Source organism: Lipophrys pholis (genome assembly GCF_963383615.2).
Source record: "Lipophrys pholis genome assembly, chromosome: 5".
NCBI lineage: Eukaryota > Metazoa > Chordata > Actinopteri > Blenniiformes > Blenniidae > Lipophrys > Lipophrys pholis.
This window is the reverse complement of record NC_137628.1, coordinates 10,794,191-10,820,462: the sequence shown is the minus strand read 5'-3', so window position 1 is coordinate 10,820,462 and position 26,272 is coordinate 10,794,191. Positions and strand designations below refer to the sequence as shown.

The 26,272-nt window shown below is 42.6% G+C and overlaps 1 protein-coding gene across 1 annotated transcript in view; it reads left to right on the top strand.

Annotated features, from left to right (window-relative positions):
* Window positions 1-25,814, top strand: part of abcc10 (ATP-binding cassette, sub-family C (CFTR/MRP), member 10) — a 28,049-nt gene extending 2,235 nt beyond the window's left edge. Inside the window, exons 3-22 of the mRNA XM_080462950.1 lie at window positions 281-1,652; window positions 1,968-2,195; window positions 3,919-4,075; window positions 4,151-4,287; window positions 4,979-5,058; window positions 7,791-7,962; window positions 8,550-8,648; window positions 8,915-9,104; window positions 10,171-10,248; window positions 10,956-11,147; window positions 11,450-11,588; window positions 12,615-12,807; window positions 15,452-15,795; window positions 16,554-16,723; window positions 16,800-16,960; window positions 17,797-18,050; window positions 19,373-19,518; window positions 20,380-20,477; window positions 23,340-23,452; window positions 24,169-25,814. Coding sequence (XP_080319076.1) covers window positions 281-1,652; window positions 1,968-2,195; window positions 3,919-4,075; window positions 4,151-4,287; window positions 4,979-5,058; window positions 7,791-7,962; window positions 8,550-8,648; window positions 8,915-9,104; window positions 10,171-10,248; window positions 10,956-11,147; window positions 11,450-11,588; window positions 12,615-12,807; window positions 15,452-15,795; window positions 16,554-16,723; window positions 16,800-16,960; window positions 17,797-18,050; window positions 19,373-19,518; window positions 20,380-20,477; window positions 23,340-23,452; window positions 24,169-24,304 — 4,459 coding nt within the window. The 3' untranslated portion in view covers window positions 24,305-25,814. The remainder of the gene's footprint in view (window positions 1-280; window positions 1,653-1,967; window positions 2,196-3,918; window positions 4,076-4,150; window positions 4,288-4,978; window positions 5,059-7,790; window positions 7,963-8,549; window positions 8,649-8,914; window positions 9,105-10,170; window positions 10,249-10,955; window positions 11,148-11,449; window positions 11,589-12,614; window positions 12,808-15,451; window positions 15,796-16,553; window positions 16,724-16,799; window positions 16,961-17,796; window positions 18,051-19,372; window positions 19,519-20,379; window positions 20,478-23,339; window positions 23,453-24,168) is intronic.
* Window positions 25,815-26,272: the final 458 nt, after the last annotated feature.

Here is a 26,272-nt window from a genome sequence, read left to right as displayed (position 1 = left end):
CTATTAGCCCCTCCCCTCTCTCTCCTTTAAACATCCATGTCGTCATTTTAAATTCTGTGAGAACATTACAAAAGCATCATAATCTGCCACCTGATTCCCGTTCAGTTTTGTTGAAGTGTGTGTGTGTGTGTGTGTGTGTGTGTGTGTGTGTGTGTGTGTGTGTGTGTGTGTGTGTGTGTGTGTGTGTGTGTGTGTGTGTGTGTGTGTGTGTGTGTGTGTGTGTGTGTGTGTGTGTGTGTGTGTGTGTGTGTGTGTGTGTGTGTGTGTGTGTGTCCTTCAGGTGCAGCCTCCTGCGGTCTCCTCCTCCCTGTGGTTGGACACTCAGGCTGGTCTCGGCTCTGCTGGCTGCCGCGCTCTTCACTGCTGATGTGGTCGTGGTGAGCGTCCTCCAGCAGGCCGACATGTACCTGCATGTCTTCTCTGACGGCTGTGCTGTCCTGGCCTGGCTGGTCCACTCCAGTGCTGTGATGGTGCTCCAGAGGACGGCCTACCGGAGAACCAGAGGCCCTGCCCTGCTGCCCATCTTGGTGCTCCTCTCTGCTCCTCACCTCGTCATCACCTTCATGCTTTACTGTGAGAAGGAGGAGTATTTAAACCCGGCAGAGCCTCTGAAGTTAGCACGGTTTGTCCTCGCTGCGGCCCGGGCGCTGCTCTTCATGCTCTACCTCCTGGCGTTTGTGTTTCCCTGCATCAGTGATGCGGGTTACACGCTATACATCAATGCTGTGGACGGATCGCCGCTGCTCTCCCAGAGCGCCCCCCCGGACACGGGGGAGATGGTGGCGGAGGACGGGAGCGGCTGCTTGTCCCGCTTGTTCTACCTGTGGTTGACCCCGCTGCTCAGACGGGGACAGCGAGGGGACCTGGACAGTGTGGACCACGTGTACCACCTCCCCCGCAAGCTGCGCACCAGCGTGGTGTGTAGGTACTTCCACGAGTGCTGGGAAGCCTGTCGACGGGGGTCCACGGTCAGCGAGGGGCAGGACCGGTGGCCGAGTCCGGTGGGCAGGCAGCTCCTGAACGGCAGCTGGAGCTCTCGGTACCAGGAGGAATCGCTGGAGCTGGACGGCGAGGTGGGATTACTGAGGGTGCTGTGCAAGGCGTTCGGACTGCGGTACTGCGCCCTGGGAGTGCTGAAGGTGACTGTCAACATGTCTAGCTTCGCCGGGCCTCTTCTCCTAAACGGCCTGGTGAACTACATGGAGGAGGAAGGAGCTCCCGTCAGCAGGGGCATCTGGTGCGCTCTGGGGCTGTTCGCCTCCACTCTCTTCTGCTCCGTCCTAAGGAACATCTTCGTCTTTGAGGTGTCCAAGGTGGCGCTGTCGGCACGTGCCGCCCTCGTGTCGGCTATCTACGGCAAAGCCCTGCGGGTCAGTGGCTGCGGCCTGGCCGGCTGCAGTCTGGGGGAGGTGGTGAACCTGATGAGCACCGACACCGACCGCGTGGTCAACTTCTTCAACAGCTTCCATGAGCTTTGGAGCCTGCCCTTCCGCTTGTCCATCACCCTGTATCTGCTGTACCTGCAGGTGGGCGTGGCCTTCCTGGGAGGGCTGGCCGTGGCACTGCTGTTGGTGCCTTTCAACAAGTTCCTCGCTTCTCGAATCCTCAGCAACAACAAGCACATGCTCAGGTGCAAGGACAACCGCGTCAAGGTGAGAGCTGTTTCACAATGTAGGAAAAATGTTTTTATATAGGCTTTTTTAAGAGGGTCACCTGGTGGACCGGATTTGACTCTCTGGCCGGCCAGTTTTCGAGGCGCGGGCTGTATGTTTGACACCCTCAGCACAACGTTCACCACTTGCCTGATTTATCCCACCAATAAACAGGTGCCATGATAAAGATACAACTGACATTATTCACCTATTAGTGGTCTTAATGTTGTGGCTAATAGGTGTTTGCTGCTGTCTGACAAATTTAACGGAATGAATTCAGATGTTTGGCTTTAACCTTTGACTTGTGTCTGTTAGCTGATGACAGAAATCCTCTTCGGGATCCGAGTCATCAAGTTCTACAGCTGGGAGCCTCACTTCACCCAGAAGGTGTCCGAGTGTCGTCGAGAAGAGCTCTCCCACCTGAAGGCTGTCAAGTACCTGGACGCATTGTGCGTGTACACCTGGGGCGCGCTGCCGGTGGTCATCTCCATCCTCACCTTCGTCACGTACGTGCTGCTCGGACACCAGCTGACGGCTGCCAAGGTACCAACTTTATCTGGAGGTGATACAAACAGCAGGTTTTGTGGCGGCTTTACTCAGTTATTATTATATTATTCATTCTACTGTTCAGCCCCCCAGATGGAGGGACGGTTTGAGGGGAGGCTCTGTGAGACGATGGAGACTTGTGTACTGTATTTTCTGCTCACACATGAATATAAAGGCCTAAATTGGCTTCTTTAATGCAGATGAAATGCTACGAGCGTTTCAAATGTTGTGACGCGTCCCCCACATTGTCATGGTCTTTAATCAGTACATCCAGTAGAGGGCAGTGCACACTGTTGACTTTATGTCTCTAAACCAAAAGTCAGTGAAACAGGTTCTAAACTGCTCAAATTCATGTCCCTGGTAGAATTTATAATTTGACCTGTTGGATAATTTTTTGCTTTATGTTTTCATCTTTAATAGTAAAGATGTTTCTAAACTGTTGGCACATCTGAAGCCTGATTATCAATAATTGTCTCAAAATGTAATATTTTACTAATCAGCCTATTAAATGGCTTTTAAAAAATGTATTCATAATTTATTTGTCAGATGAAAAGGTTAAGTTTTCTCCTGTATCCAGGCTATGATGTGAAATTAAATCATTTCTCTCTTTGCATGTTGTCTGGTACTGTGCCAAATTTAATCAGAATCTGAATCCTTACCTGACAAACAAACAGCAATGAAAATAAATATCCTCTTGTTGAAAGTAATTAAGTCTTCATGCAGTTCTTACTTTTGATCATCTTTTGTGAAATCCACTGCATTGGTATTTGTTTATTTATTCTTATTTCTTAAGAGCCCAGTTTGTATTTACTCCTTTATTTGTTCCTTATATCCCGAACAGGGTTTGACCTTTTTTTTTTCAAAATTGTATTTTATTTGACCCTTTTAACCACCAGCTAGCTTGCTCCTACCAAGTGTGATTTTGGTATTTTAATTGTCCTTTTAACTGTATTTTAAGCTGCTCTCTTGATGAGAAGCTCTGGTCAGTAAGCACTCTGAGCTGCTACTCATGCCTTTCTTTCTACTCTGCTACAATTTTAAATGTCTTCACAGAAACCTTAAACCATTGTTGTCATACTCATTTTAGCTCAGGGTCCACATACAATTCCATTTAATCTTCGTAGTGCCATAATAACTGTAACTAATGCTAGTTTGCTTGCTTTGAAGAAAGTATCATTGATATCTCAGCTCAGGTCTCAGTGTTGTGTTGTGTTGTGCTTATTACTCTTTGAGAAATCAGTTTTTGAAAAAATACATGTTTTCTTTTAAATTTTGGCCATTTGCTTGGTGGTGTTGCCAGATTGGAGTCTCTTTCATGCTGGCTTTGGCCCACAGGCCTTATGTGTGACACCCCTGCTCTAATGCTACTGTGCAACAAATCTACCTAAACCTCTCACGTGCTTTATATTGTGTTGATGCACCTTTTGCTGCCAAAACAGCCCTGGTCCATCTAGTTTTGGACTCTTGTGCATCTGAACATGACCTGCAGTGTCTGTAGAGCCTTCAAGTGCAAAGAGGCGCAAAGTGGGTTTCAATGGGACCACCGGTGAGCGTCAATCTTACAAGACAATGCCAATGACAGTAAAGATCCTCAGTTTAGGATCCAGCCTCCACCAGAGGTTTTAGTCCAGCTGGTGAGATTATTAACTAACACAACACTCACCCCCAAAGTTAAACCACAGATTGCAGTATGTGGTGTGTGTATGTGGTCCTCCTGCAGGTGTTCACCACGCTGGCCCTGGTGGGCATGTTGATCATCCCGCTCAATGCGTTCCCATGGGTCCTCAACGGAGTCCTGGAGGCCAAAGTGTCTCTGCAGCGAATCCAGCGCTTCTTCAAACTCACCAACCAGGACCTGAGGGCCTACTACGCCCTGGGTACACATGTTTTTGTATCATCAGTGTCCCATTGTGTTTGTTTTGTGTTCGAATGTGCTGTGTTCCTGCTCTCAGTGTCTCCTGAGGACGAGCAGACCTCGCTGCTGTTAAGTCAGGGCTCGTTTTCCTGGGAGGAGCCGAACGAGGAGGGAGGAAGTGGAGCGGCTACAGGAAGTCTGCTGCTGCACAGCCTCAATCTGCACATCACTAAGGTACAACTTCATATACAGATCAGCCACAACTTTAAGACCAGACAAGTGAAGTCGTTGGGATATTTTATGATGCTTGTAATGTAGCCGTTATTGTGTTCAATGCAGGGCTGTAAAAATTGACTCGTTAATACGAGTTAACCTATCGTCATGATTCATCTGATTCCAATTTTTGACACAATTAACCCATCCTTAGCAAAGAATGACTCAAAATCCCTGATACGACTCTGGCAACGCATTTCGGGCCTTTTGTCCAAATAGACTTACCGTTGCCGATGCACAGATGGGCATTTAATCCGGTAGTCACAGAATCAACTCGATATGGAAGACTCTAAACATCACGTCGGCCCTCTCAATAGGAAAGTTGAGTACAAAAAAAAACCCCAAGATGGAACAATCAACTGACGTAAAGTATTATACACATTCTGCATGAAGGAATTTTCTACAGAGCATCTCCAAGTCTGCAGCTCTTGTTTGTTGTTTCCAGTCTGTGGTAATCAATAGCCATCAAAAAGGTGAATTAATGCTGGAAGATTACTCATTAATGTATGTTGTCTTCTGGGGGCCCAACCTTACCACCTCTGGGACTAGAAGGATCTGCTGTTATCATCATGTTTTGAATGACACATATTGTCTGGTGAGCTTTGTTCTGCCTGTGTTAAAGTGTATTTATTTTACGTTGTGTCTGTTTCAGGGCTCGCTGGTGGTTGTGGTGGGGAAGGTGGGCTGTGGGAAGAGCTCCTTTCTGGCTGCCATCACAGGAGAACTCAACAGGTTTGCAACCATCTTCAACTTGACTCATGTAAAACAGCTCATGCAGTTATAAAGTAGGGTTATCTAATGGTTTGATCCTTATGATGTAATCTGATTTCTGATCAAATCTGTGTGAATGGGACAACCTCAGACTGTCAGTGTAGTGCCCACATAAAGTTTATTTTCTTAGAAAGTGGTTTCTTTTGGCTAAGGTTTTTGTCAAAATCTCCTCATGTCAAAGAAGTGTGTGTGTGTGTGTGTGTGTGTGTGTGTGTGTGTGTGTGTGTGTGTGTGTGTGTGTGTGTGTGTGTGTGTGTGTGTGTGTGTGTGTGTGTGTGTGTGTGTGTGTGTGTGTGTGTGTGTGTGTGTGTGTGTGTGTGTGTGTGTGTGTGTGTGTGTGTGTGTGTGTGTGTGTGTGTGTGTGTGTGTGTGTGTGTGTGTGTGTGTGTGTGTGTGTGTGTGTGTGTGCGCTTGTTTGTTTGCGTGCGTCCATCAGTGTTTGGGGTCCACAGCCTTTCTTAGAGGAAATCTGGGAAGAAACTGTGATCAGGGGCCTCATTTATAAAAGTTGCTTACGCACAAGACGGGTCCTGAAAGATGTGTACGCCACTTCCCACGCAAAGTTTGTGATTTAAAAAAATAAACTTTGCGGGAGAATGGCGTACCGGTACGTGAACTTTGGAACTTGTGCACGCATTTTGGAGACGGGAAAAACTGACGGTACTGATGGTGAGCTGGTGAGAATTGAAGCCAGAGTCACCTCATACATTCAATGTCTTCAAATATCAGACTTATTGATCCATGTAATCAGAAGCAGCCAAGCTGCAGTGGTATAGATGTTTCTTTAGTGGAACATTACTACTGAATTTGCATCACGATATTCATGTCAAACTTTCATCTTCAAATGATACAGAACGGTGGATAGAACTGATTGACTATCAATTGTGACAAGGTGTGTAACAATTAGTCTAATATCAGAGTAAGCATATAAGTAGCGCGGTGACAGCCGTGCGTAAAGCTGCACTGTGGATGCGCTGGTACGGCCATGTGCTCGGGACACACTGGTGCTAGAGACAGACGACCTCCTCGTCACCCAACGCTTCCAACTCTAGAGTGACTGAGGATAAAACACAAAGTCCACTGAGCCTTTCACAAGTCCCCGTTCAAATATTTAGTTTATCCATTTGATGAACAGATAAAGCTGAACTTTATCGGTCTCCGCTGTGGTCTCCATCAAAATGTCTCCTTCGCTCTCCGACACTCTGCCACGCACAGTGGCCGTCACAACCATGAGGGCTGTTCTGGTGTCCAGCGGTGTGCTCGGGTGCTGCCCCCATGATGTCACTCTCCTCTGACCTCCACTTTCAGATCAGACTCTTCTTCACCTCTACAGTCACTAATCTCTCTCTGTGGCTCTCACACTATTTAAAGCTATGACGACATGCTGCCGATCACTTGTTTTTGCTCGCCATAAAATTCCTTTTCCTCATGTTTTCTGCCAGGATTCAGTGTAAAATGATCAGCAGGCTGATTTATGCTGAGACGTTCCTGAGGTACTTTGCAGTGACCATTTATGGTAAACAGTGAGCGTGTTGAAAGCGGGATCTGAACTGTGCAACCTTCCATGTGGACTGTGATCTATAAAAGGAAAGTGCGTACAGATGTGCATGCACGCGGTTTTGCCGAACCTAATTTTTTTTTGTGCACGCCATTTTCAGCTTTTGGGCGCATATACATTTTCAGTAGGGATCCTATGCAATGTTTTATAGCTGAGGCCCCTGGACTCCCACACAAGTGAATTTATTCAGTAATTTGGAACGTTCGGGTCTGTGTTTCTTTTATATGTAGGCATTAGCTGAGGTAGAACTTGGACAACTGGTGGCCCGTAGGTCACATGCAGACCCAGAGTCAGTTTTCATCAATGCTGAGGTCGGACGGAAAGTCGTTTAACCACATTTCAATCAATTCAAACCTCATTTGCAATTATTCTTTTAACTAGATACAGCTAAAACAATATTAAAGTGAAAATGATCAAATGCATGCATCATTTTAACTATAAAGAGCTCATTTTTATTGGATTTCCAGCCATTCACTTGCCTCTGGACTCTTAGCCAAAGTTGTCATACATCATTTAATAATCCAGCACAATGTGAACCTCTGGCAGAGAGGGTGAAATATTTTGTGCGCTTCACAGATCATTGTCGCTCTTCCCCGGATGGGGTGTTTGATAAGGTCTTTAAATGAAGTAACTGTGTTAGAGAGGTTTTTAATTCAATCTGTTGTAGAAACAAAACAATAGAACAAAAACTGTCTTCATGAATGTGTCAAGATTACAAGTTTATTTTCTGGATTCAATGTCCCAGCACAAGTGTATACTAGCTGTGTTTGTGTTATCTTTACAGAGACCAATGTACATGTAAAGCACAGCATTTTTCAAAGGTGTGTTATTTTCCTTTTGTGCATGAGCTTGTTTTAGGGGACATGAAATAAATCAAACAGGTGAGGGGTCTGCTGTCCCATCCAAGAGTCGTGTGTGTTTAAACATTGATGTTGGGCTGTAGAAAAGTGTGGACAGCCACTGTGTAACCTGTAAACACTTTCTGTGTGACACCTCACTTGCCTGACGTCATGTAAAAAGCACCGTATCATCAGCACGGCACCAAAAATGCCCCTGACTACACTTTATTCTATAAGAAATACCAGCTCAGATGAAGTGAATCTACTGTAATCCATGCATTTCCTCTGCTCTCCAGGCTCAGTGGAGTACTGTATGTTGCAGACAGAGAGGCTGGCTTTGGCCTGGCTTCTCAGGAACCGTGGCTCCAGCATGCATCAGTACGAGACAACATCCTGTTTGGCAAAGACTACGATTCGACCTTCTACCAGGCTGTGATCGAGGCCTGCGCGCTCTCAGATGATCTCAACGTACGATCCCTCTTACTTTTCCTCGCTTCTTTCTCCATTTTCATAGTTCTTCTTGCGTCACAGCAGTGACGTGACTGAAAAAACATGGTAGTCATGTAGAAGCGACAGAGATCTCTTTAGGGATCCTTCTTAATGATAACAGCCATCAGTTGGTCCTTTGGGTTTTAGATAGGGAGAGGATCACTGAGTAGCCAGATCACACGTTTCCTTTAGATGATACATAGTCTGGTTTGATCAAACACATGTTCCTCCACATGATACATGTGCTCAGTCCAAACTGAGCTGTTCGTAAAACCCTGTGACCTCAGATCTGTGACATTTTAATGTTTCAGATTCTTGGATCGAGTGTGTTTCTTTGTGTATAAAATTATGTGTAATAACAGTCAGCATTAAAAACGTGCATTTATGGTGTCATTAAAGTTTATAGCTCCCCTGAAGACAACTAAATCACTTAATGCTCTGATTAGCTTCTAACATCTGCAGTAGTGGCTTGATGCCGATAATAAAGAAAAATCTGCCCTCTGTATGGTTTTATTTACCACTTTCATTTCGTTCGTTGTCAGTGTTTTTCTGATTTCTGTCTATAGATTTTGCCAAACGGTGACAGGACGGAGGTGGGAGAGAACGGAGTGACTCTGAGTGGTGGACAGAAGGCCCGGCTGGCCCTCGCCAGAGCTGTTTACATGGTCAGTCCGCTACACAGCCCAGCCATCTTCTGCATCCTCACAGGAATAATGAGGAGCTTTAAACAAACAACCCTGTTAGTCTGCAGGAATATCAATACAGTTACACTGCACTGAGAAAAGGTCTAGTTGTTGGTTTTAGAAATCTGCCTCCACTGGGACCTGTTGGATCTGAGATTTAAGTCGGTGACTCAAACATTGTCTTACCACCAGTGAATCCACAAAAACCTGTTCTCTTCTGTTTTTTCTGTCGGCTTTCTCAACTTGAGGACAAAGACATGTACCTCCTGGACGATCCGCTGGCAGCCGTGGATTCGGACGTGGCCGAACACCTCATGAAGAAATGCATCATGGAGCTCCTGAAGGGAAAGACCAGAATCCTCTGCACGCACCGCATCGAGTTCGTGGACAAAGCAGACATGGTGGTCCTGGTAGATAATGGAACCATCATCAAAACCGGTAAAAACAAGCAAACTACTGATTTCAATCAGATTGAGACATTTTTATCATCTATCTGGGTGAAATCATGAGCTCTTTCCAGAAAAATCTTTCATACTGTCATTCTAAGGCTTTAAACGATAGGATAGGATGGATTTGATTTGATTTGAATAGAAAGACTTTATTAATCCCTGGATAATTCTTGGTCTCACAAGGATGACATTTACAGTATTGCTGAATATATTTTATATTAATCATATAAAAATAGTATTTTCCAACAGAAAACTTGCAAATATGTAGTTTAGAAGATAAATAACAAAGTACAATATACATAGGTAAATAAATACACCTATAAGAAAGGCAAGGCTGATGTATTTCTATAGCACCCTTCAGACAAACAAAGTGATTAAGAAAGGCATAAAAATGAGAATAGATAAAGTTAATCTTTATTAAGATAAAGGTCATGAAATGATTAAAATCTGTTTATTGGAAAGCCTGAGCAGATAACAGTGATTTAAGTCCTGATTTAAAACAAGAGAGTGTGTCAGCAGGAAGTTTGTTCCACAGGTGAGGACTGTAGGAACTAGAAGCTGCTTCACCTCATTTCTTCTAACTCTGGGAACAGTTAGTAAAGCTTATCCTGAGGACCTTAATATGATATGAACATGTACAAGGTAAATACAAATGCATGTCTATATATTGAGTACACACACACACACACACACACACACACAGCTGATATTGTAAGTTTTGAACGTTTAATTTATTCCTAAAGGTGCGATTGACTTGAAACTTTAATCAGATGTTGTTGGCAAAACAAGCTCCACATAGAAACCAAACACGTCCATGAATGAACCTCTGTGTAATAATGTCAAAAGTAACAACAACAAGGTAAAAGTATTGAACACTGGAAGAAAGAGGCAGCAGTTGAAATAAATCAGGAGTTAGAAAGTGCCTCTTTGATTCAGTTTTAGCTGGATTGGACACACGTCCCTGACAGGGCTCGATGGTTAGTTAGATATTTACGTATAGATATTTATTGGAAATAATTTTAATCCCACCTCCTCTGTTTATTCATGTCATCCAGGCACACCAGCAGAAATCATTCCTTTGGTGGAGGCCGTACCGAAAAAGTGCAAAAACGACCGCAACAGAAAGGAGAAAGGTACATTCACCTTCATCATCATTTCACCTTCGATTATATGTTTTTATACATAAACTGCACAAGACCTTTTTCTCTTCATCATCCATCCATCCATCCATTTTCTCCTGCTTATCCGTTTCCGGGTGCCTGGGTGCACTGTCACCCAGATCACATTGCAGGACGGTGGCGCCCAACCTATATATATATATATATATGGGCTGTGGAAGAAAATCCATGCATGCTCAGAGAAAACTTGTAAACTCAGTCTCGAACCAGGGATAATCTCTTTGTGAACAAAAGTGTAAACCATCACACCACCATGCAGACTTTTAGAGTTCAGAGATGCACATCAAGTGTGAAGTGTTTGACACAGGCAGTGGAGAACAAGTCTATTGAGCTCTGCATTTGTTCTGCACTACCAGTGTTGAGGGGCACAGTCATAGGTGATCAGGAGGTCTCGAAGTTTGCCAACATGAACCTGCTTTCCATCTGGTCTGTACCTGATACCAGTTCCTGGGTCGGAGTCCTGCAAAGCATCAGTTAGTGTCACTGTAAACAACAGTGTTCACATACAGTCATAGATAACTTCATATTAGCTAACTTCAGTTACTCTGGCTAGTATTTTTATGCTACAGGAAGAGTTCAGAGCTCCAAATGTGGCTGTAAACTCTCAGCATGATTTAAAAAGTGCTAGAAATCTGTGCAATAAAACCTGATTCCTCAACCAGATGGAGCGGAGCAGGACGAGCAGGAGCCGGGTTCACCCCCCGATCTGTGCCTGCAGGAGGTTGACCCTGATGAATCGGGGGCGGAGCAAAAGCAGGCGGGAGGGCTGGCTTGGAGCGTCTACCAGACCTACTGGGGGGCTTTGGGTGGAGTCCTGGCCTCCTCCATCCTCATGTCTCTGCTCCTCATGCAAGGTTTGTGTTGTAGAATAGACTTGCTCCTCAGCTCTTCATGTCCGAGTGTGTGCACAGACGCACCAGAGCACCTTTTATTATTATCTCTTCATCAGTGGAATACATGTCATTCCTCTTCTTCTCAGTTAGTAAAATCAATTTATTCAATCCATCATGAGCTTGGTGATTACTATTCTTCATGGAACCAGTTCACTGGAAAGAAGTCACTCATACCCAATAGCCTGGTGGTTTCAAGTATGTGTTTTATGATTTAAATCCATATTTTCTTTTAACCAAAGCTTCCCTCATGTCTTGTGTTGTAGCTTCTAAGAACGTGTCGGACTGGTGGTTGTCTCACTGGATCTCCGAGCTGAAAACCAACAGCTCCTCACACACTAACCACTCGACTGCGGCGGCTTTCAGCTCTCCTCACCTACTGCTGTTCTCACCCGGCGGTCTCATGTACGTGGACACCTCAGTCCAGCAGTGTTGGCCAGTCGCGACATATTAAAAAAATAAGTGGTTTTAGAATTGATCTTTTATTACAAAAAAAAAAATCAAGAAAAATGTGAATTATGATCTTGATTTTTCTTTTGACATTCCAATCATGGTATAATCACACAGTTTTAAAACATGACCATATTCAATCTTTTTTATATGGATTTCTCAGTTAAACATCAGAGGTTTTAATCAGATTGACCAGACTGATATTCATTATAGATCCTGATTCATTTTGGTTAAATTTAATATTTGCTTGTTTTGAATTTGACAGTAGTTTCCATTTTCATATCAATACATCCTGTTTTTTTTTTTTTAACATCATGCCAACCTTTTGGAAGTGACATAACAAGTAATATAATCTAGTGTGAACATTTAAAGATTAAGTAGTAAAAAGAACAAGTGTATATATTTTTTAATTAATCAGTAGAAACATAAAATCTGTTTTTGTCCTTTTGAAAGTAGAATATGTCACATTTTAGTTCCAAACCTTTAATAATCTGCTAATAGTAGATAATATAATATGATGATTTGTTTGATTTGTTTCCAGTCCTCTCTGTTTTGTTGTGGGCTAGGAAGCTAACCAGGTAGCATCCAGCTGCTCTATTGTTGTTTCAGATGCACATTTGATCATTTTTACTTTAAATTTAGCTATTTAGTCTTTTTGGAGACATTTTGGGTCATGCGGTGACATCTAGTAGTCACAGATGCTGTGTACCACTATATTTTGATATATACTCCACTTAAGCAGTCAAACTATTAAAAACATGTCTCCTATAGTCTAAAATACTTTAAAACACAAAATAAAATTGAGTTCTTTGTCGTCAGTCCAGCTTCTTTAAAAGTAGTAATTCAATTCTATTCAATTTATGACAGTGAATTACTTCTGCCACCTAATGCACAAAAATGACATTACCTAAACCTAAACACTGCACCTTTAAAATCTGCTTTGTTCTTTACCTCAAATATAATATTTCAATCTGTTTCTAGGTCTTCTCTCCCCCCCGTGCAAGCGTTTCTCTCCAACGACTCGAGCCAGGATGTAAGGTTCTACCTGACGGTGTATGGCTGCCTCGGAGCTGCTAACACCGTCTTCACCGCCCTGCGAGCCTTCCTGTTTGCCTACGGAGTCGTTTGTGCCGCCTCCGCCATCCACAACAGGCTGCTGGATCGGGTCCTGAAGGTGAGTCCCAGTGTGGGGGTCTGAGCTGAGGCGAGAGAAGCAGGCTGAGGCCTCGGTGCAATCCAAGATGAAACTCCAGCTGAAAGAAACGGGTTGTAAACTGGAGTCCTTCCTTTACTGTTGAGTTTGAACTCCTAATCAAATTGTTAAAAAAAATTTAAATGTTAGACAAAAGCACAATTACTATAAATGATGATATGTGAGCATATGAATATAGTTTTTTCCATGTATGTCTGTCTGTCTGTCATGCTGTTATGAAGTTTCTCTCATTTCAGCCTGTATCAGGTTAGTTGGTTGGTTGTTCACATTAAGAAAGTGTCAGATAATGAAGATGTTTCAGTCCATCATTTCAGAAAAACCCTTCAACCCTCCAACAGCTTGGTTTGGACTTCACCTCCTCACAGATCATGTTGTTTACTTATTGGTTGACGTTGATCCTTTATGATTGCCTGCAGACGCGCTGAGAGAGGGTTGAAAAAGGACAAATTACAAGTCTCTTTTGATATTGCACGGGATGCACTGTCCAGACACCAGAAAGCTGTGAAAGGTGCCAAATCAAAATTTTTATCTGACCTTGTAGCCAGCTAACTACCAGAGACCCTAGGTTTCTTTGTTTTTATAATGTTTTTAACTCGCTACTAAATCCTGGAGAATCCGATCCACTTATCCCATCAGCTTCACTGTTTACAAGGTTTCCTGTCTAAGTTTTTCACCTGCACTTCTCATTGACCCCTCTGTCCCTCCACTGAGTCCAGCTGTCTTCCAGCACTTTGAGCCCATTTCATTTACAGCCTTACAAGATATAGTGCAGCAACTGCGTCCTACAAACTCCACGCTGGACAGCATTCCTGCCTCTTTACTTAAAAATGTTTTTAACAATGTTGGGTGAAGTATTTTAACTCTAGCTAACACATCTTTTGGCTCAGGATGTGTCCCAACTGCTTTTAAACATGCTGTGGTGCAAGCGCTTTTAAATTTTAAACCCATTTCAAAACTCCAGTTTTTATCCAGAGTCTTGGAGAGAACTGTTTTTAATCAATTGCAAACCTTTTTAGAGGATTTTAGTATTTATGAAAAGTTTCAGTCTGGATTTAAGCCCCGTTACGGTACTGAAACTGCCCTTTTAGGAGTTTTTTAATGACCTTCTTTTAACTGCTGATGCAGGACACTAGTGCTTTTAGACCTGCCTGCTGCCTTTTATACAGTCAATCAGAATATTATTTTATCTAGTCTTGAAAACTGTATGGGCATTAAAGGCACAGCTCTTAACTGGTTTCAGTCTTACCTTAAAAATAGAAGTTTTTCTGTTCAGCTCGGTGACTTCTCCTCTTCGACTGCCCCACTTTCCTGCAGGGTCCCACAGGGATCTCTTTTAGGCCCTTTACTGTTTTCTTTAAACCTGGGGTCCATTTTTATTAAACATAATATCTCTTTTCACTGTTTCGCTGACGATGTGCAGATCTACCTCCTAATTAGGCCTATTTCTGCAGGTTCATATCAGCCGCCCGAAAATCTGGGGGTGTCTCTCGATAGTGGCTTTAGACTCGATTAAAAAATCGGCTCTGTTTTAAAAACTGGTTTCTTTCAGTTGAGACTGTTGGCCACAGTGAAGACCTATCTCTCACACATTGTTGGTTTTTAAAGTATTAAATGGGTTGGCACCGTCTTATTTATCCGATCTTTTACATGTTCACGTTCCTGTTTTATCACTGAGGTCAGCAAATCAGATGGTCCTTGTTGTACCAAGATCCAGACTAAAAACTAGAGGTGACCGAGCCTTTTCCATGTCTGCACCCCGTCTGTGGAATCATTTGCCTCTCCACATTAGAACCACTCGGTCTCTTGAGTCCTTAAAGTGTCGACTCAAGACACACATGTACTCGCTGGCTTTTAACAGTTATTGAGCACTGTGATACTGTGGCATTGTTGTTACCGTTTTTCACTCACTGTTTAGTGTGATTGTTACTCACTGTTACCCTGTTTTTACTCATTGTTGCCGTTTTGTTTTTGTTTTTTTGTTCACCGTTTGTTTTATTATTGCTTTTAACTGTGAAGCCTGTTGGCCAACATTGGCTGACGTGTTAAACTGTGCTATGCAAATAAAGTTGGATTGGATTGAAAAAAGATCTAATAGTTAAAGCTTGTGGCAGCTTGAACCCTTTTTGTTTGGAGCACAGATGGTCATTGGATATAGTCTCTTAACCTAGATGGGCATGATGCTGGAGTTCAATTACAACCAAAAACGGTGTAAATACACTAATTAGAATAAAGTGGGTTTTTTTTTTTATGAAAAGGTGAATGGAGAGCCTGTATAAATGGCCAGAATGAGCTAAAATGTGGTGCTTTTGAAACTCAATTGATGTCCTACACTGTAAAATAATACGTTTGAATCTCTCAAGGTCACTTCAGATTAAACAGCTCATTAATATAGCAAGCAGACAGAATAAATAAAACACAATGCAATACAATACAGTAAAAACAGTCATAACAAGTCTATAAATGTGCAGTTCAGCTGCTTCTCTCCTCCTTTATCTCATCTGATTGATGAAGGCAAGGCACATTTATTTATACAGCACCATTCAACAAGGCACCAGATGAGAATTGATCATGGCTGACCCTAACCTTTACTTCTTTTGTGTGTCAGGCCACCGTGACCTTCTTCGATACCACGCCTGTTGGCCGCATGCTGAACCGCTTCTCCTCAGACCTGTACAGCATCGATGACAGCCTGCCCTTCATCCTAAACATTCTGCTGGCCAACGTGTTCAGCTTGCTGGGCATGCTGGTGGTGATGGGCTATGGGCTGCCCTGGGTGCTGCTGCCGCTGCTGCCGCTGGCGCTGCTCTACTACCGCACGCAGGCCTTCTACAGACACACCTCCCGCGAGCTGAAGCGCCTCTGCAGCCTCACGCTGTCGCCTGTCTACTCCCACTTCTCCGAGACGCTGAACGGGCTGGGCACCATCCGGGCCAGCGGCAGCTCCGCCAGGTGAGGCGTTGAGCCGCAAGGTGGGGGAGTTTGCGTGTTCGCACACCGAATGAGGATGCAAGATGTGGTGTCAAGCACAAAGAAAACTTTATTTGCCAAAGTGAAATGTATCCAAATACAACAAAATGTATGAACTAGATGGCATGTAGTGTGTGCCTGCTGCACTGTATCCCTCCATTCTGTGTCTTTCACCAAAATCCCATCCGCTTTCACTGGCCAACTTCTCAGCAGTTTTTTGTGGACACCAATCGCCGAAATGGTAACACAAGTCATAGCACACTATTCCCGAAGTTTCTGCATGTTTGGATGTGCTTCTTATGTACGTGCTCCCATTTCCACCAAAATCCCTTCCACTTTGACTGGCAGATATTTCGCAGTTTTTTGCAAACTGCTTGCCGAATCATTAACAGAAGTCACAGCACAATATTCCAGAATGTTCTCCACATTCTGATATGTCTTTATGTACATTCTCTGAATGGCGCAGTACTAATGATGTACTGAAAATCCAGCCAAAGATTAAATGAAAGCAGCGTCTCGGATAGTAATCTTTGCATGTTGCGTCTTAAAGAGGCTGGCGCACAGAATGAAAACTAACACACAAACTTCAACAATACAACCAAAACCAAGGCTGAATGTCATTTAAACTTTACAGCAGGGGTGTCGAGTATTCGGTAAGGGACCAGAGGATATTAGTTGGACAGTTTTTATTTACGTGTGGTTCTGTAAAAAACAAAGTTTGCCTTGTGTTATTGTTTGAGGTTTGAGGAGGAGAGCGCCCGCCGTCTGGAGCAGAACCAGCGCTGCCTGTTTCTCAGCACTGCCGCCATGCAGTGGCTGGACATCCGCCTGCAGCTGATGGGTGTTGCTGTAGTGACGGGCCTCGGGGTCATCGCTGTGGTCCAACATCAGTTCAACTCTGTCGACCCCGGTGAGGAAACAGCTGTTTTACTGTAGCTCTGAATTCTGTTACAGCTGCTGACCCTGTCTGTCTGTCTGTCTCTCAGGTCTGGTGGGTCTGTCCCTGTCCTACGCTCTGTCCATCACCACGCTGCTGTCCGGCCTGATCTTCAGCTTCACGCAGACGGAGATGCAGCTGGTGAGTGTGGAGCGGACGGAGGAGTACTCCACCGGCCTGCCCATCGAGCCGCAGCAGCAACACACACAGGTCAGAATCTCCTGGACTCCCCTCCAACACCATGATCAGAGGAAGCCACAGGAAAGAGCCAGAATTATTCTGTGTAGGATTTAATAAGTAATTATGAGTTAAAACTAACTCCGATGTAAAGAAATTTTGTGTCAGTGGTGAGTGATCTTTCATTACTTTCACGAACAAACATTGGGGCGAAGGTTATATTTTTGTACGCATGTTTTTATTGGTTTGTATGTATGTATGTATGTATGTATGTATGTATGTATGTATGTATGTATGTATGTATGTATGTATTTTACCAACTTTTCACAAAACTACTGACCCGAATTGCATGAAATCTTCAGGTATGGTTTGTCCTCATCCAAGGACCAATTGATTAGATTTTGGGCTCAAACAGCTCCTGGAGAGGTAAAATACTTCCTCCCTTGTGGACACACTGGAGGTCCGCTGTGAGCTGTCAGGGCTGCAGCAAGGAAGCTGCCGTTAGCTGCCTTCTAGCACACTGCTAACGCCGCTCTGGATCTCGCAGTTAATATCTTGGTTCGGAAAGTATCCAAAAACAAATGAGGGGTTGGCCAAGGTATGTGCTCAACTGAGTGCACGTTCGAGTTTAGAATAATGGAATAATGTGACAAACTAGCATATATATTCATAGCAACTTCATTCTGTAAACTTGTACAATGTAATGTGATATTATTCTGCTTTTCAAAAATAACTATGTTATAGATTTATCAGAGAGGTTTAAATTGAACTGAATAGGTTTTTTATGGCCGCTGTCTTTAGCTAGACCTCGTTATATGACGTTGACCCATGGTGCTGCGTCTGTCTGTCCATCTGTGTTCTGACTGCAGCTGCCCGCTGCCTGGCCCGAGCAGGGCTGGCTGGAGTTTCGTGACGTGATCCTGGCCTACAGGGAGGGGCTCCCTAATGCTCTGGACGGGGTGAGTCTGGTGGTCCGCCCCGGGGAGAAAGTTGGCATAGTGGGACGCACGGGCTCCGGCAAGTCCACCATGTTCTTGGCCCTGTTCCGCATGGTGGAGCTGAACAAGGGACAGATCCTCCTGGACCAGCTGGACATCAGCACCGTGGGCCTGGCTCAGCTGAGGTAGGAGGAGGGACGGCTCCGAAACAGCAAAACAACATCAACTCACTGCCATTACGTCATCTCTGTGTTTCATACGTAATTCACACACCAGATTATTGCACTTAGCAACCAGCAGGATGAACTCTTCTGAGGCCTCATCTAATAAACATTGCGTAGGATTCCTACTAAAAATGTGTGTGCGCCCGAAAACTGGAAATGGCGTGCTCCAAAAGAAATTTGGATTGGTAAAACCGTGCGTGCGCACATCTGCACACACCTACCCTTTATAGATCACAGTCTACCTGGAAGGTTGCACAGTTCATACCCCGCCCTCATCACACCCACTTTCTACCATAAATGGTCGATGCAAAGCGCCTCATCAATATCTTTGCATCTCAATCAGCCTGTTGATCGATGGGATTTGATGCTAAATCCTGGCAGAAAAGACAAGGAAAAGGAATTTCATGAAGCGCAAAATAGTCATGGAGGAGGTGGATGTCAGGAAAATGATATTATTTGGTGACACAGTGGTTACTTTACTCATAAAAGAAAAGAGAAGCGGTCGGCAGCATGTTGTCACTGCTGTAAATAGTGAGGGCCACAGAGAGATCAGTGACTGCAGAGGTGGAGATACGTTTAGAAATGAGGCCCCAGATCTCTAAAAGAAACTGTCAGCTGCACAATAAGAATGTAAACAGAACATTTCTCATCTTCACATCTGTTTCTTTATACTTTTTCTGTTCATTTTGAATTGATCTTGTTAGTTTATAAAACGATACCTTGTCCTGCACTGTTCTACCTGACAGACTTGCCTTTAACTTATAAATCTGAATGGAACAACAGATTCTTTAACAACAGTTTGATGTCTGAGAAAATAATTAAAATAATGCTTTAAGGAAAATTTCATCTAAAAGGTTTTAATTCAACATTTTTTTCATTTGTGCCCATTTATTTCAAATAATCTTGTTGTACAAGTCATTTTAATGTCATTTTCGATTATAAATGCATAATTAATATCATAAATGATATTTTTAAGCTTTTTTTAAACCTAATTTAATTTCAGTACATTTTGATATATATTTTTTAAAAAATCAATATAATTTTATTCTATATACAGTTTATAAACATTTCTCCCCAAAATTATCAGAATTTTTTTATGAATGACACTATATTGATTTGTACTATTCAAGTTATTGATCCCTGTATTTGAATGAGAGTGTGTGTTTTTGTATATGTGCATGAATGTAAATCAATATAATCATGTTTCAAAGCATCGGTTATCTTGTCATCTGACTGGTTGACTGATTGATCGATCGATTGGACTGATGTGGCGCCCCCTGCAGATCAAGGCTGGCCATCATCCCTCAGGACCCCTTCCTGTTCAGCGGGACCGTCAGGGAGAACCTGGACCCGTGCGGGCGGCAGGCGGACCAGTGCCTGCAGGACGTTTTGGACCAGTGTCACCTGAGCTCGGCAGTCCACAGGATGGGTGAGAACTGACTCAGATCCAGAAGTAAAGATCAGCATCACACACAGGAATGTTTTTGAGAAGGTGTGTCAGTTTGGAAGTGAGGCGTCTCTTTGTTTTGTTTTTATCTGTTCTGTTAACTCATCGCTGTCTGGGTTTTATTGTTATCACTGACACAGTGTTGCGCTTCGCTGACAATCTGTTCACACAGCGTGTTCAAGCTTTACTCAGGTCCAGCCAACTAAAATAACTACTTATCCATTCATCTTCTTTGCTGTTTTATATTCTATAGTGTGGCCAAAAACTCCATATAACTGCAATAGTTTGCTTTAATGTGATCAGTATAACATAAAGTAATTGATTGAGTGAGACCAAACAGAAATCATCATGATTCGTGAAGTGCTCTTGGCAACTAAGGTCAACAAGTTAGTTAATGTAACTCAGCTGGTTAGTCTCGCATTGCCAGTTTGTGTTGTACTGTAATCGACCTTAGCCATTCTCAGCTGTGGGGTCCAGGTGATATAAGATTGAGTATTCTTTCTTGATTTGTCTTTCTGAATTTAGAGAGTTTATTTTCAATTTCAATTTTAAATAAATTTTTGATCAGCATTAAATTAAATTGTAATGAATTGTGCCCACATGAGTTATGCACACACACACACACACACACACACACACACACACACACACACACACACACACACACACACACACACACACACACACACACACACACACACACACAGAACCTCCAGCACTGTACCCATATGGGGGGATGGGGGAGGTAGGATGGAGTGATATCATGGTTCCACGCCCTCCTTTGAGTAGATGCATGAGGATGAGTAGAGGAAGACTGTACTGTCATGTGTTTGTGTCCATCAGGGGGTCTGGACGCCGAGGTGGGTGACAGAGGAAAGTCTTTCTCTGCGGGACAGAGGCAGCTGCTCTGTCTGGCTCGAGCTCTGCTCACAGAGGCCAAGGTGAGTCCTCTGCAGCACCGACAGGTTGATCCTCAGATTTATGACTTATGAGCAGCTCAGGGAACAGAAAAGGAAAATACTCAGGCCCCATCTACACAAGCTAAGACAATCTTTTTTCTCTTAAAAAGTTTCCGGTCCACACAGGAAACATCCACGTCCACACGACACCATGGAAACGGCTCAAAATGATGCAGTACATATGTCAGGCCTATAGGTGGCGCCTTTATGCTGCCACAGAGATACACCAAAAACAAAGAAGAAAACATGGGTAAAGACGCCATTGATTTTAGCTGGTGTGCGTCTTGTCCGTCCATATATTAATATTTTATACTAATGAGGAGCTAAAGAGGCTCCACAGACTGCAGACCCCTGACCTGGTGGAGGAGATACTGTATGTTACTGCAGAAGTAAACCTTAGGTCCTCAAAGTTCATGTCAGGAGCAGAAGAATGTTCACTTTCAAGGATTTGTGCAGATTTTATAAGGTGTGATGTCGGGACGACTGCATCAGAGAAACTTTAAACCTACAGCTCTGGTGAGATGTTCCTGGCCTGGATCTACTAAAGTGGTCTAAGAAAGGACAAGCAGTGAAGTTTAATGATGCACAGACGAGCGACTGAAGTTTAAACTGCTGCAGAACGTGATGCTGGCTCTGATAGGAAGCTGGTGAAAGATAAATAATGTCAGGTGGTTGTAATGTTGTGACTGTATATAAACCCCAGGTTATTTTAGATATCCAGCATGAGCAGGTTTTAATGGTGGAAATTTTAAGCTTTTAAATCCTCCACATGTCAGAAACAGACACCAGCCTGAACATATGGCCTCGGCCTGTTAGTGACGTGAAGAACGTCTGAATCACATCAAATACAAGATAATATGAAACATTTTGGGGATTTGGATTGGAGTGACCTCCAGTCAGTGTGTGTGTGTGTGTGTGTGTGTGTGTGTGTGTGTGTGTGTGTGTGTGTGTGTGTGTGTGTGTGTGTGTGTGTGTGTGTGTGTGTGTGTGTGTGTGTGTGTGTGTGTGTGTGTGTGTGTGTGTGTGTGTGTGTGTGTGTGTGTGTGTGTGTGTGTGTGTGTGTGCTCTCGACCTGTATAAAACACTCTGAGCTTTCAGCGTTGTGCTGTTTGGCCGCCGCTCCCTGAAAGTATTTTTAGCAAACAGAAAGTGACAGACGCACCTGTCAGTGGATTCTAGAACATATTTCACTTTTCATGTGACGAGAACATTTCAGGTGAATTGTTGTATGTTCTTGCTGCTCGCAGTCGACTATGATCTCCATTATTTTGTGTTTTTCGCCAAAATCCCCTCTGCTTTCACTGGCCAACGTTTCACACTTTTTTGTGATTTTTACAGAAACGTTTTGCCGAAACTTTTAAAAACAAGCCAAATTATTGATCATGTCTAAAAATAAGATTTTAAATCTTGGCCGGTGCCAAATAATTTGCTGTGCAAGATTCCCGAATTTCCCATTTTGACATGCTTTTTGTCTCCCTGCTCCCAACGAGAATCCAGCAGAAGATGCAGATGCAAAATAAACAAGCGTCAAGGATAACAACGTCTGTGCCTCCTCTTAAAGAGACAGGCACACAGAATAACTGTGATGCTAAATGCTACAAACTGCACCTCCTCTGAATTCAGTGTTTTATCCTTCAGTTTGTGTTGGTTGTCGTTGCGTGGACGGTCAGAGGACGGTTGAATATCTCTGTGAACTGCATCAGTCAATGACTCAACCTCAACAATGTTACATATTTAATCTCCTCAATAAAACGAAATAACCGTCTCCAAACACAGGAGATCTGTTTCTGACTCACACCAGCTGTTTGGACGTCGCTGGATTTAACCACTACCTGATGAAAAATGTACCTGTTGAGTTTATTTCCATGTTTTACTGATGTTTTCTAACATGAAAAAAGGAAATAAAATTACTTAAATGAATTAAAGCATGAATAAATTATAATTTTTTTTAAATAAATAATGTTTTATATGAATTCTCAGGTTTATTTATTTGTGCATACCTGCATTTATTTATTATTTAGTGTATTTCTGTTATTAAGGTGTTCAGTTCTATCACTCTAAAGACAAAACTTACAAATAACTCGGATGTAACCAGACTGGTTTGTGACTGAGACAACGGAAAGAATTAATGGTAAAAAGAACACATACATGTGGAAAAAGTTTCTCAATACATAAATCTGATTACAATTACTTAAGTATAATTCCTTTATTTCTGTAACTTTTAAGAACATGTTTTATATAAATTGTAGTTACAAAATGTTACAATCAGTGATTTTCTCTCTTGAAGATGCTGCTCACACACTGCTAATGCCGACATTAACATATCATTACGAAGTTTACTCAAAGCTGTAAAAACACTGAAATCTAAAGAAAACCCCAGATTTTATACACATTTTGTTTGATTGAGCTCTGCAGATATGTTGTTGACTTGTCCTGTGGTGAACACAAAATATAACGGAGATAAGACACATATAGATAACATGTTGACAAATTGGCTTATATTTATTATCATTTAAGAAACCTGCAGAATGCAACAGGTTTAGAAGTTGTTTTGACATTTCACTGTATTTTGCCCCAGAAGGCTTCATTAAAACTGGCTTCATGTTGAGATTGTCGTCATTTCCTGGAGCAATAGTTTGGCTTTTCTGCAAATGTGCTTATTATATTGCATATACTCTGTGCCACAAAAAAAAACAACCAAAAAACACTTTATTTCACTATTTTAAGGGTCCTGGCCACTCGAGATGAAACTGGGCTGATTGTGGAACCTAAACTGAAATGTGTTTGACACTTTCGAGTTCGATGATCAGCTGATGCTCTGTTTCCTGTCTGGCCCCCACACAGGTTCTGTGTATCGATGAAGCTACAGCCAGCGTGGATCAGAAAACCGACAAACTGCTGCAGCAGACCATCAGAGACAAGTTTCACGACAAGACTGTGCTCACCATCGCCCACAGGTGCAAGCTTTTATGTTCAGGTCTCGTTCACGCCACAACGTTTTCAAGTGAAAACGCGAAACCAGTGCAGGGTCTCAGGGTTACGTTTACACGACAATGGTGATCGGAGCCACTGAAAATGCAACTTTTTGGAAACGAAACCCAAGGAGGGACTTTTTGAAACCACTTGGACTCTTGTCTCTGTGGAAGCGAGAGAAAACACAACTTTTCTGAAACGCTTCCACGGCCGTCGTAAGTAGTTGTCCTGCACGTGCTCAGTAGATGGACGATAAGAACAATATTTCCCCCGTCGTGTCATGACTCCCAGTCCAGATTCTCCTGGAACTTGGTAGTTTTATAGTTAACAGTCACTGTAATAACAATCCAACTTGGTCGTCTGTCCGTGTTCTCACCATTGTTGATGTTTATAGCGTATTGTTCTCTGTTTTTGTAATTGAACACATGCAGCAAACAACGGCACCCACTGGTGGCCCCGCATGAAAACTACATTGTTTTTAGCGTTTCTGGTGTTGCTGTGTAAACAGACATCCTTTTCAAAATGTTGCCGCTTAAACGTGAAACTTTTCTGAAACCATCCAAAAATGATGCGTTTTCACTTGAAATGTTTTTGTGCCAATGGAGCTTCAAACCAGTCGGCTGCAGGAAAATGTCTTTCAGCTGTAATCTGAGCTCAACCTTCAGCTGTTTTTAACCATTTCACTGTGCGTGTGTTCCAGGATCAACACCATCATGGACTGTGACCGGGTGCTGGTGATGCATGCTGGGAAGGTGGTGGAGTTCGACTCGCCCGCCTCTCTTTGCCGCTCCGATAACTCCATCTTCTATAGACTGGTCGGAGATGGAGGAGAGTGAAGGGAACAATCTGTGCTTTTATACTTTATCCGGGACACGCTGTGTCTTTTTTCACATTTCTAACTTTTACAGAGAAAGACTGAACGGACCGGACGGGTCGATGTTCTAACGTGTTAAATTGGAATGATTGAAATGATTTATTCAGTCTGTTTATGTCGGGTTTTTGCCCCCTGGCATATTTGTGACTGCACATAACTTTATCATTTATAAAGACGACACAAAAGGACCATTATGCAGATCATTTCAGAGTTTTGATTGTTTCATACTTGGTGGCCACAGAGAAGAAATCAGAGAACCTGCAGACAAACATGTGAAGGAAGAAAACTGAAAACATTCAACCACATTATCACATGTTTTCTGAATTCATGCAGCTTCAGTTTTGGTTACTAACTGTGATAATCTCAGTGCGTAATCCTGAGTCATTACTCTTTTTAAACTCCGTCCTTCCTCTGTTCCTGTTACACTTTCACAGTGAGGGAGATCAATGCGAGCCGCTGAGTAAATTCATGTCGAAAACTGGACTCCTTTTTTAAAACTCTTTTTCTCATGACAAGATGATTTTGTTAATGGCTGTCGGGGTCCAAACACAAGAAAAATCTCAACTCTTGATTAACCGATAAAGGTTTATATAAAATCTGTAACTGTTACTGTTACTCCCTCGGATTTTACTAAAGCTTGATTCAGAACACAATGAATCTAGTTTTTTTATTCTTAAATCATGGTGTCACTCTGACCCTTGGATCCACGGTTCAGGGCTCTGTGGCGCCCCCTGGATCTGGCCTGCGCCAGAAAACCTCACATTCAGGAAGTTATGTAGTTTGTTTCCAGCTTTTTGTTCTTTAAAGGCTTTAATTTAATGAAAGTACAAATTTAAACTTGCATCAGTTTGTGCTTGCCAGGATTCATCAAGTAGTTTTAAACTGTTTGTGCTGGAGGACGCTCAAGGGTGATATAGAACTATAATCTGGATATATAATCTGGGTGAATTATGGTGTTTAATCACCTTCCATCTGGTTTAACACCAGAAAAAGTAATACATTAAAAAAAAAAAAAAAAAAAGCCAGATTGATGATCACACACATTGTAGAAAAGTTTGATGTGAAGTTTTTTGGGCTCATGTGAAACAAGTTCATCTGTTAATCTCTTTGTCTCATTCTTTGCTGACGATCAACAACTTTATATTCCTGTAATCTGCAGCTACAAACAAACATTCATCATGTTCATAAAGAATTGTTTGGGATTCATGTTATTGATGTGTGGTTTTTTTGTCTGTTAGAATGCAAACTGATCACTGTGAATCGTTTTTATCAGCTGTATAAATGTAAATGTATTTATTGAAGGGGAAGTTTTGACGTCTGCTGTGAATGAAAAGCACTTCTACTTCAGGGGGATTTAAAATTTTTGAGCTTTGTGTTGTCTGATAGTCACAAATTTTAATGGGTCAATTTTCTACCAACTGGTGTCAGTATCTGTCAGTACGTTTGTAATTCCAATTAAACTAATTTTTATCAAAAGTTTGGCTGTAATCTCTGATGTGAACTTTTGAGTGCATGTCGTTTTGATTTGGATTAATGTGGAGATTAACCGTTTAATTTTGACATATATTTTGTACTAAAAGCCTGAAGTAGCACATGGTTGTTAATCCTGCTTAGGTTTACCTTTTGTGGGGATTTATGGTTTCCAAATGTCTTTTTTTTCCACCTCTCTGTAGCGAACCGTACAGACTTAATCATTTTTGAACTGATTCTGAAATCTCTCAGGCTCAACGTGAAACAACAGAAAAGGAAGAAAAACACATTTCATCCACATTCTAGAACCATTTTCAACATATTGAACAATATGCAAAATGTATGACATTAATTAAAAATGAAAGAAATAAAACCATTATGATGGAAATGACATTTCAGTTACATCTGAGTAATCCCTGAACAGATGTAATGGAAATGACATTTCAGTTACATCTGAGTA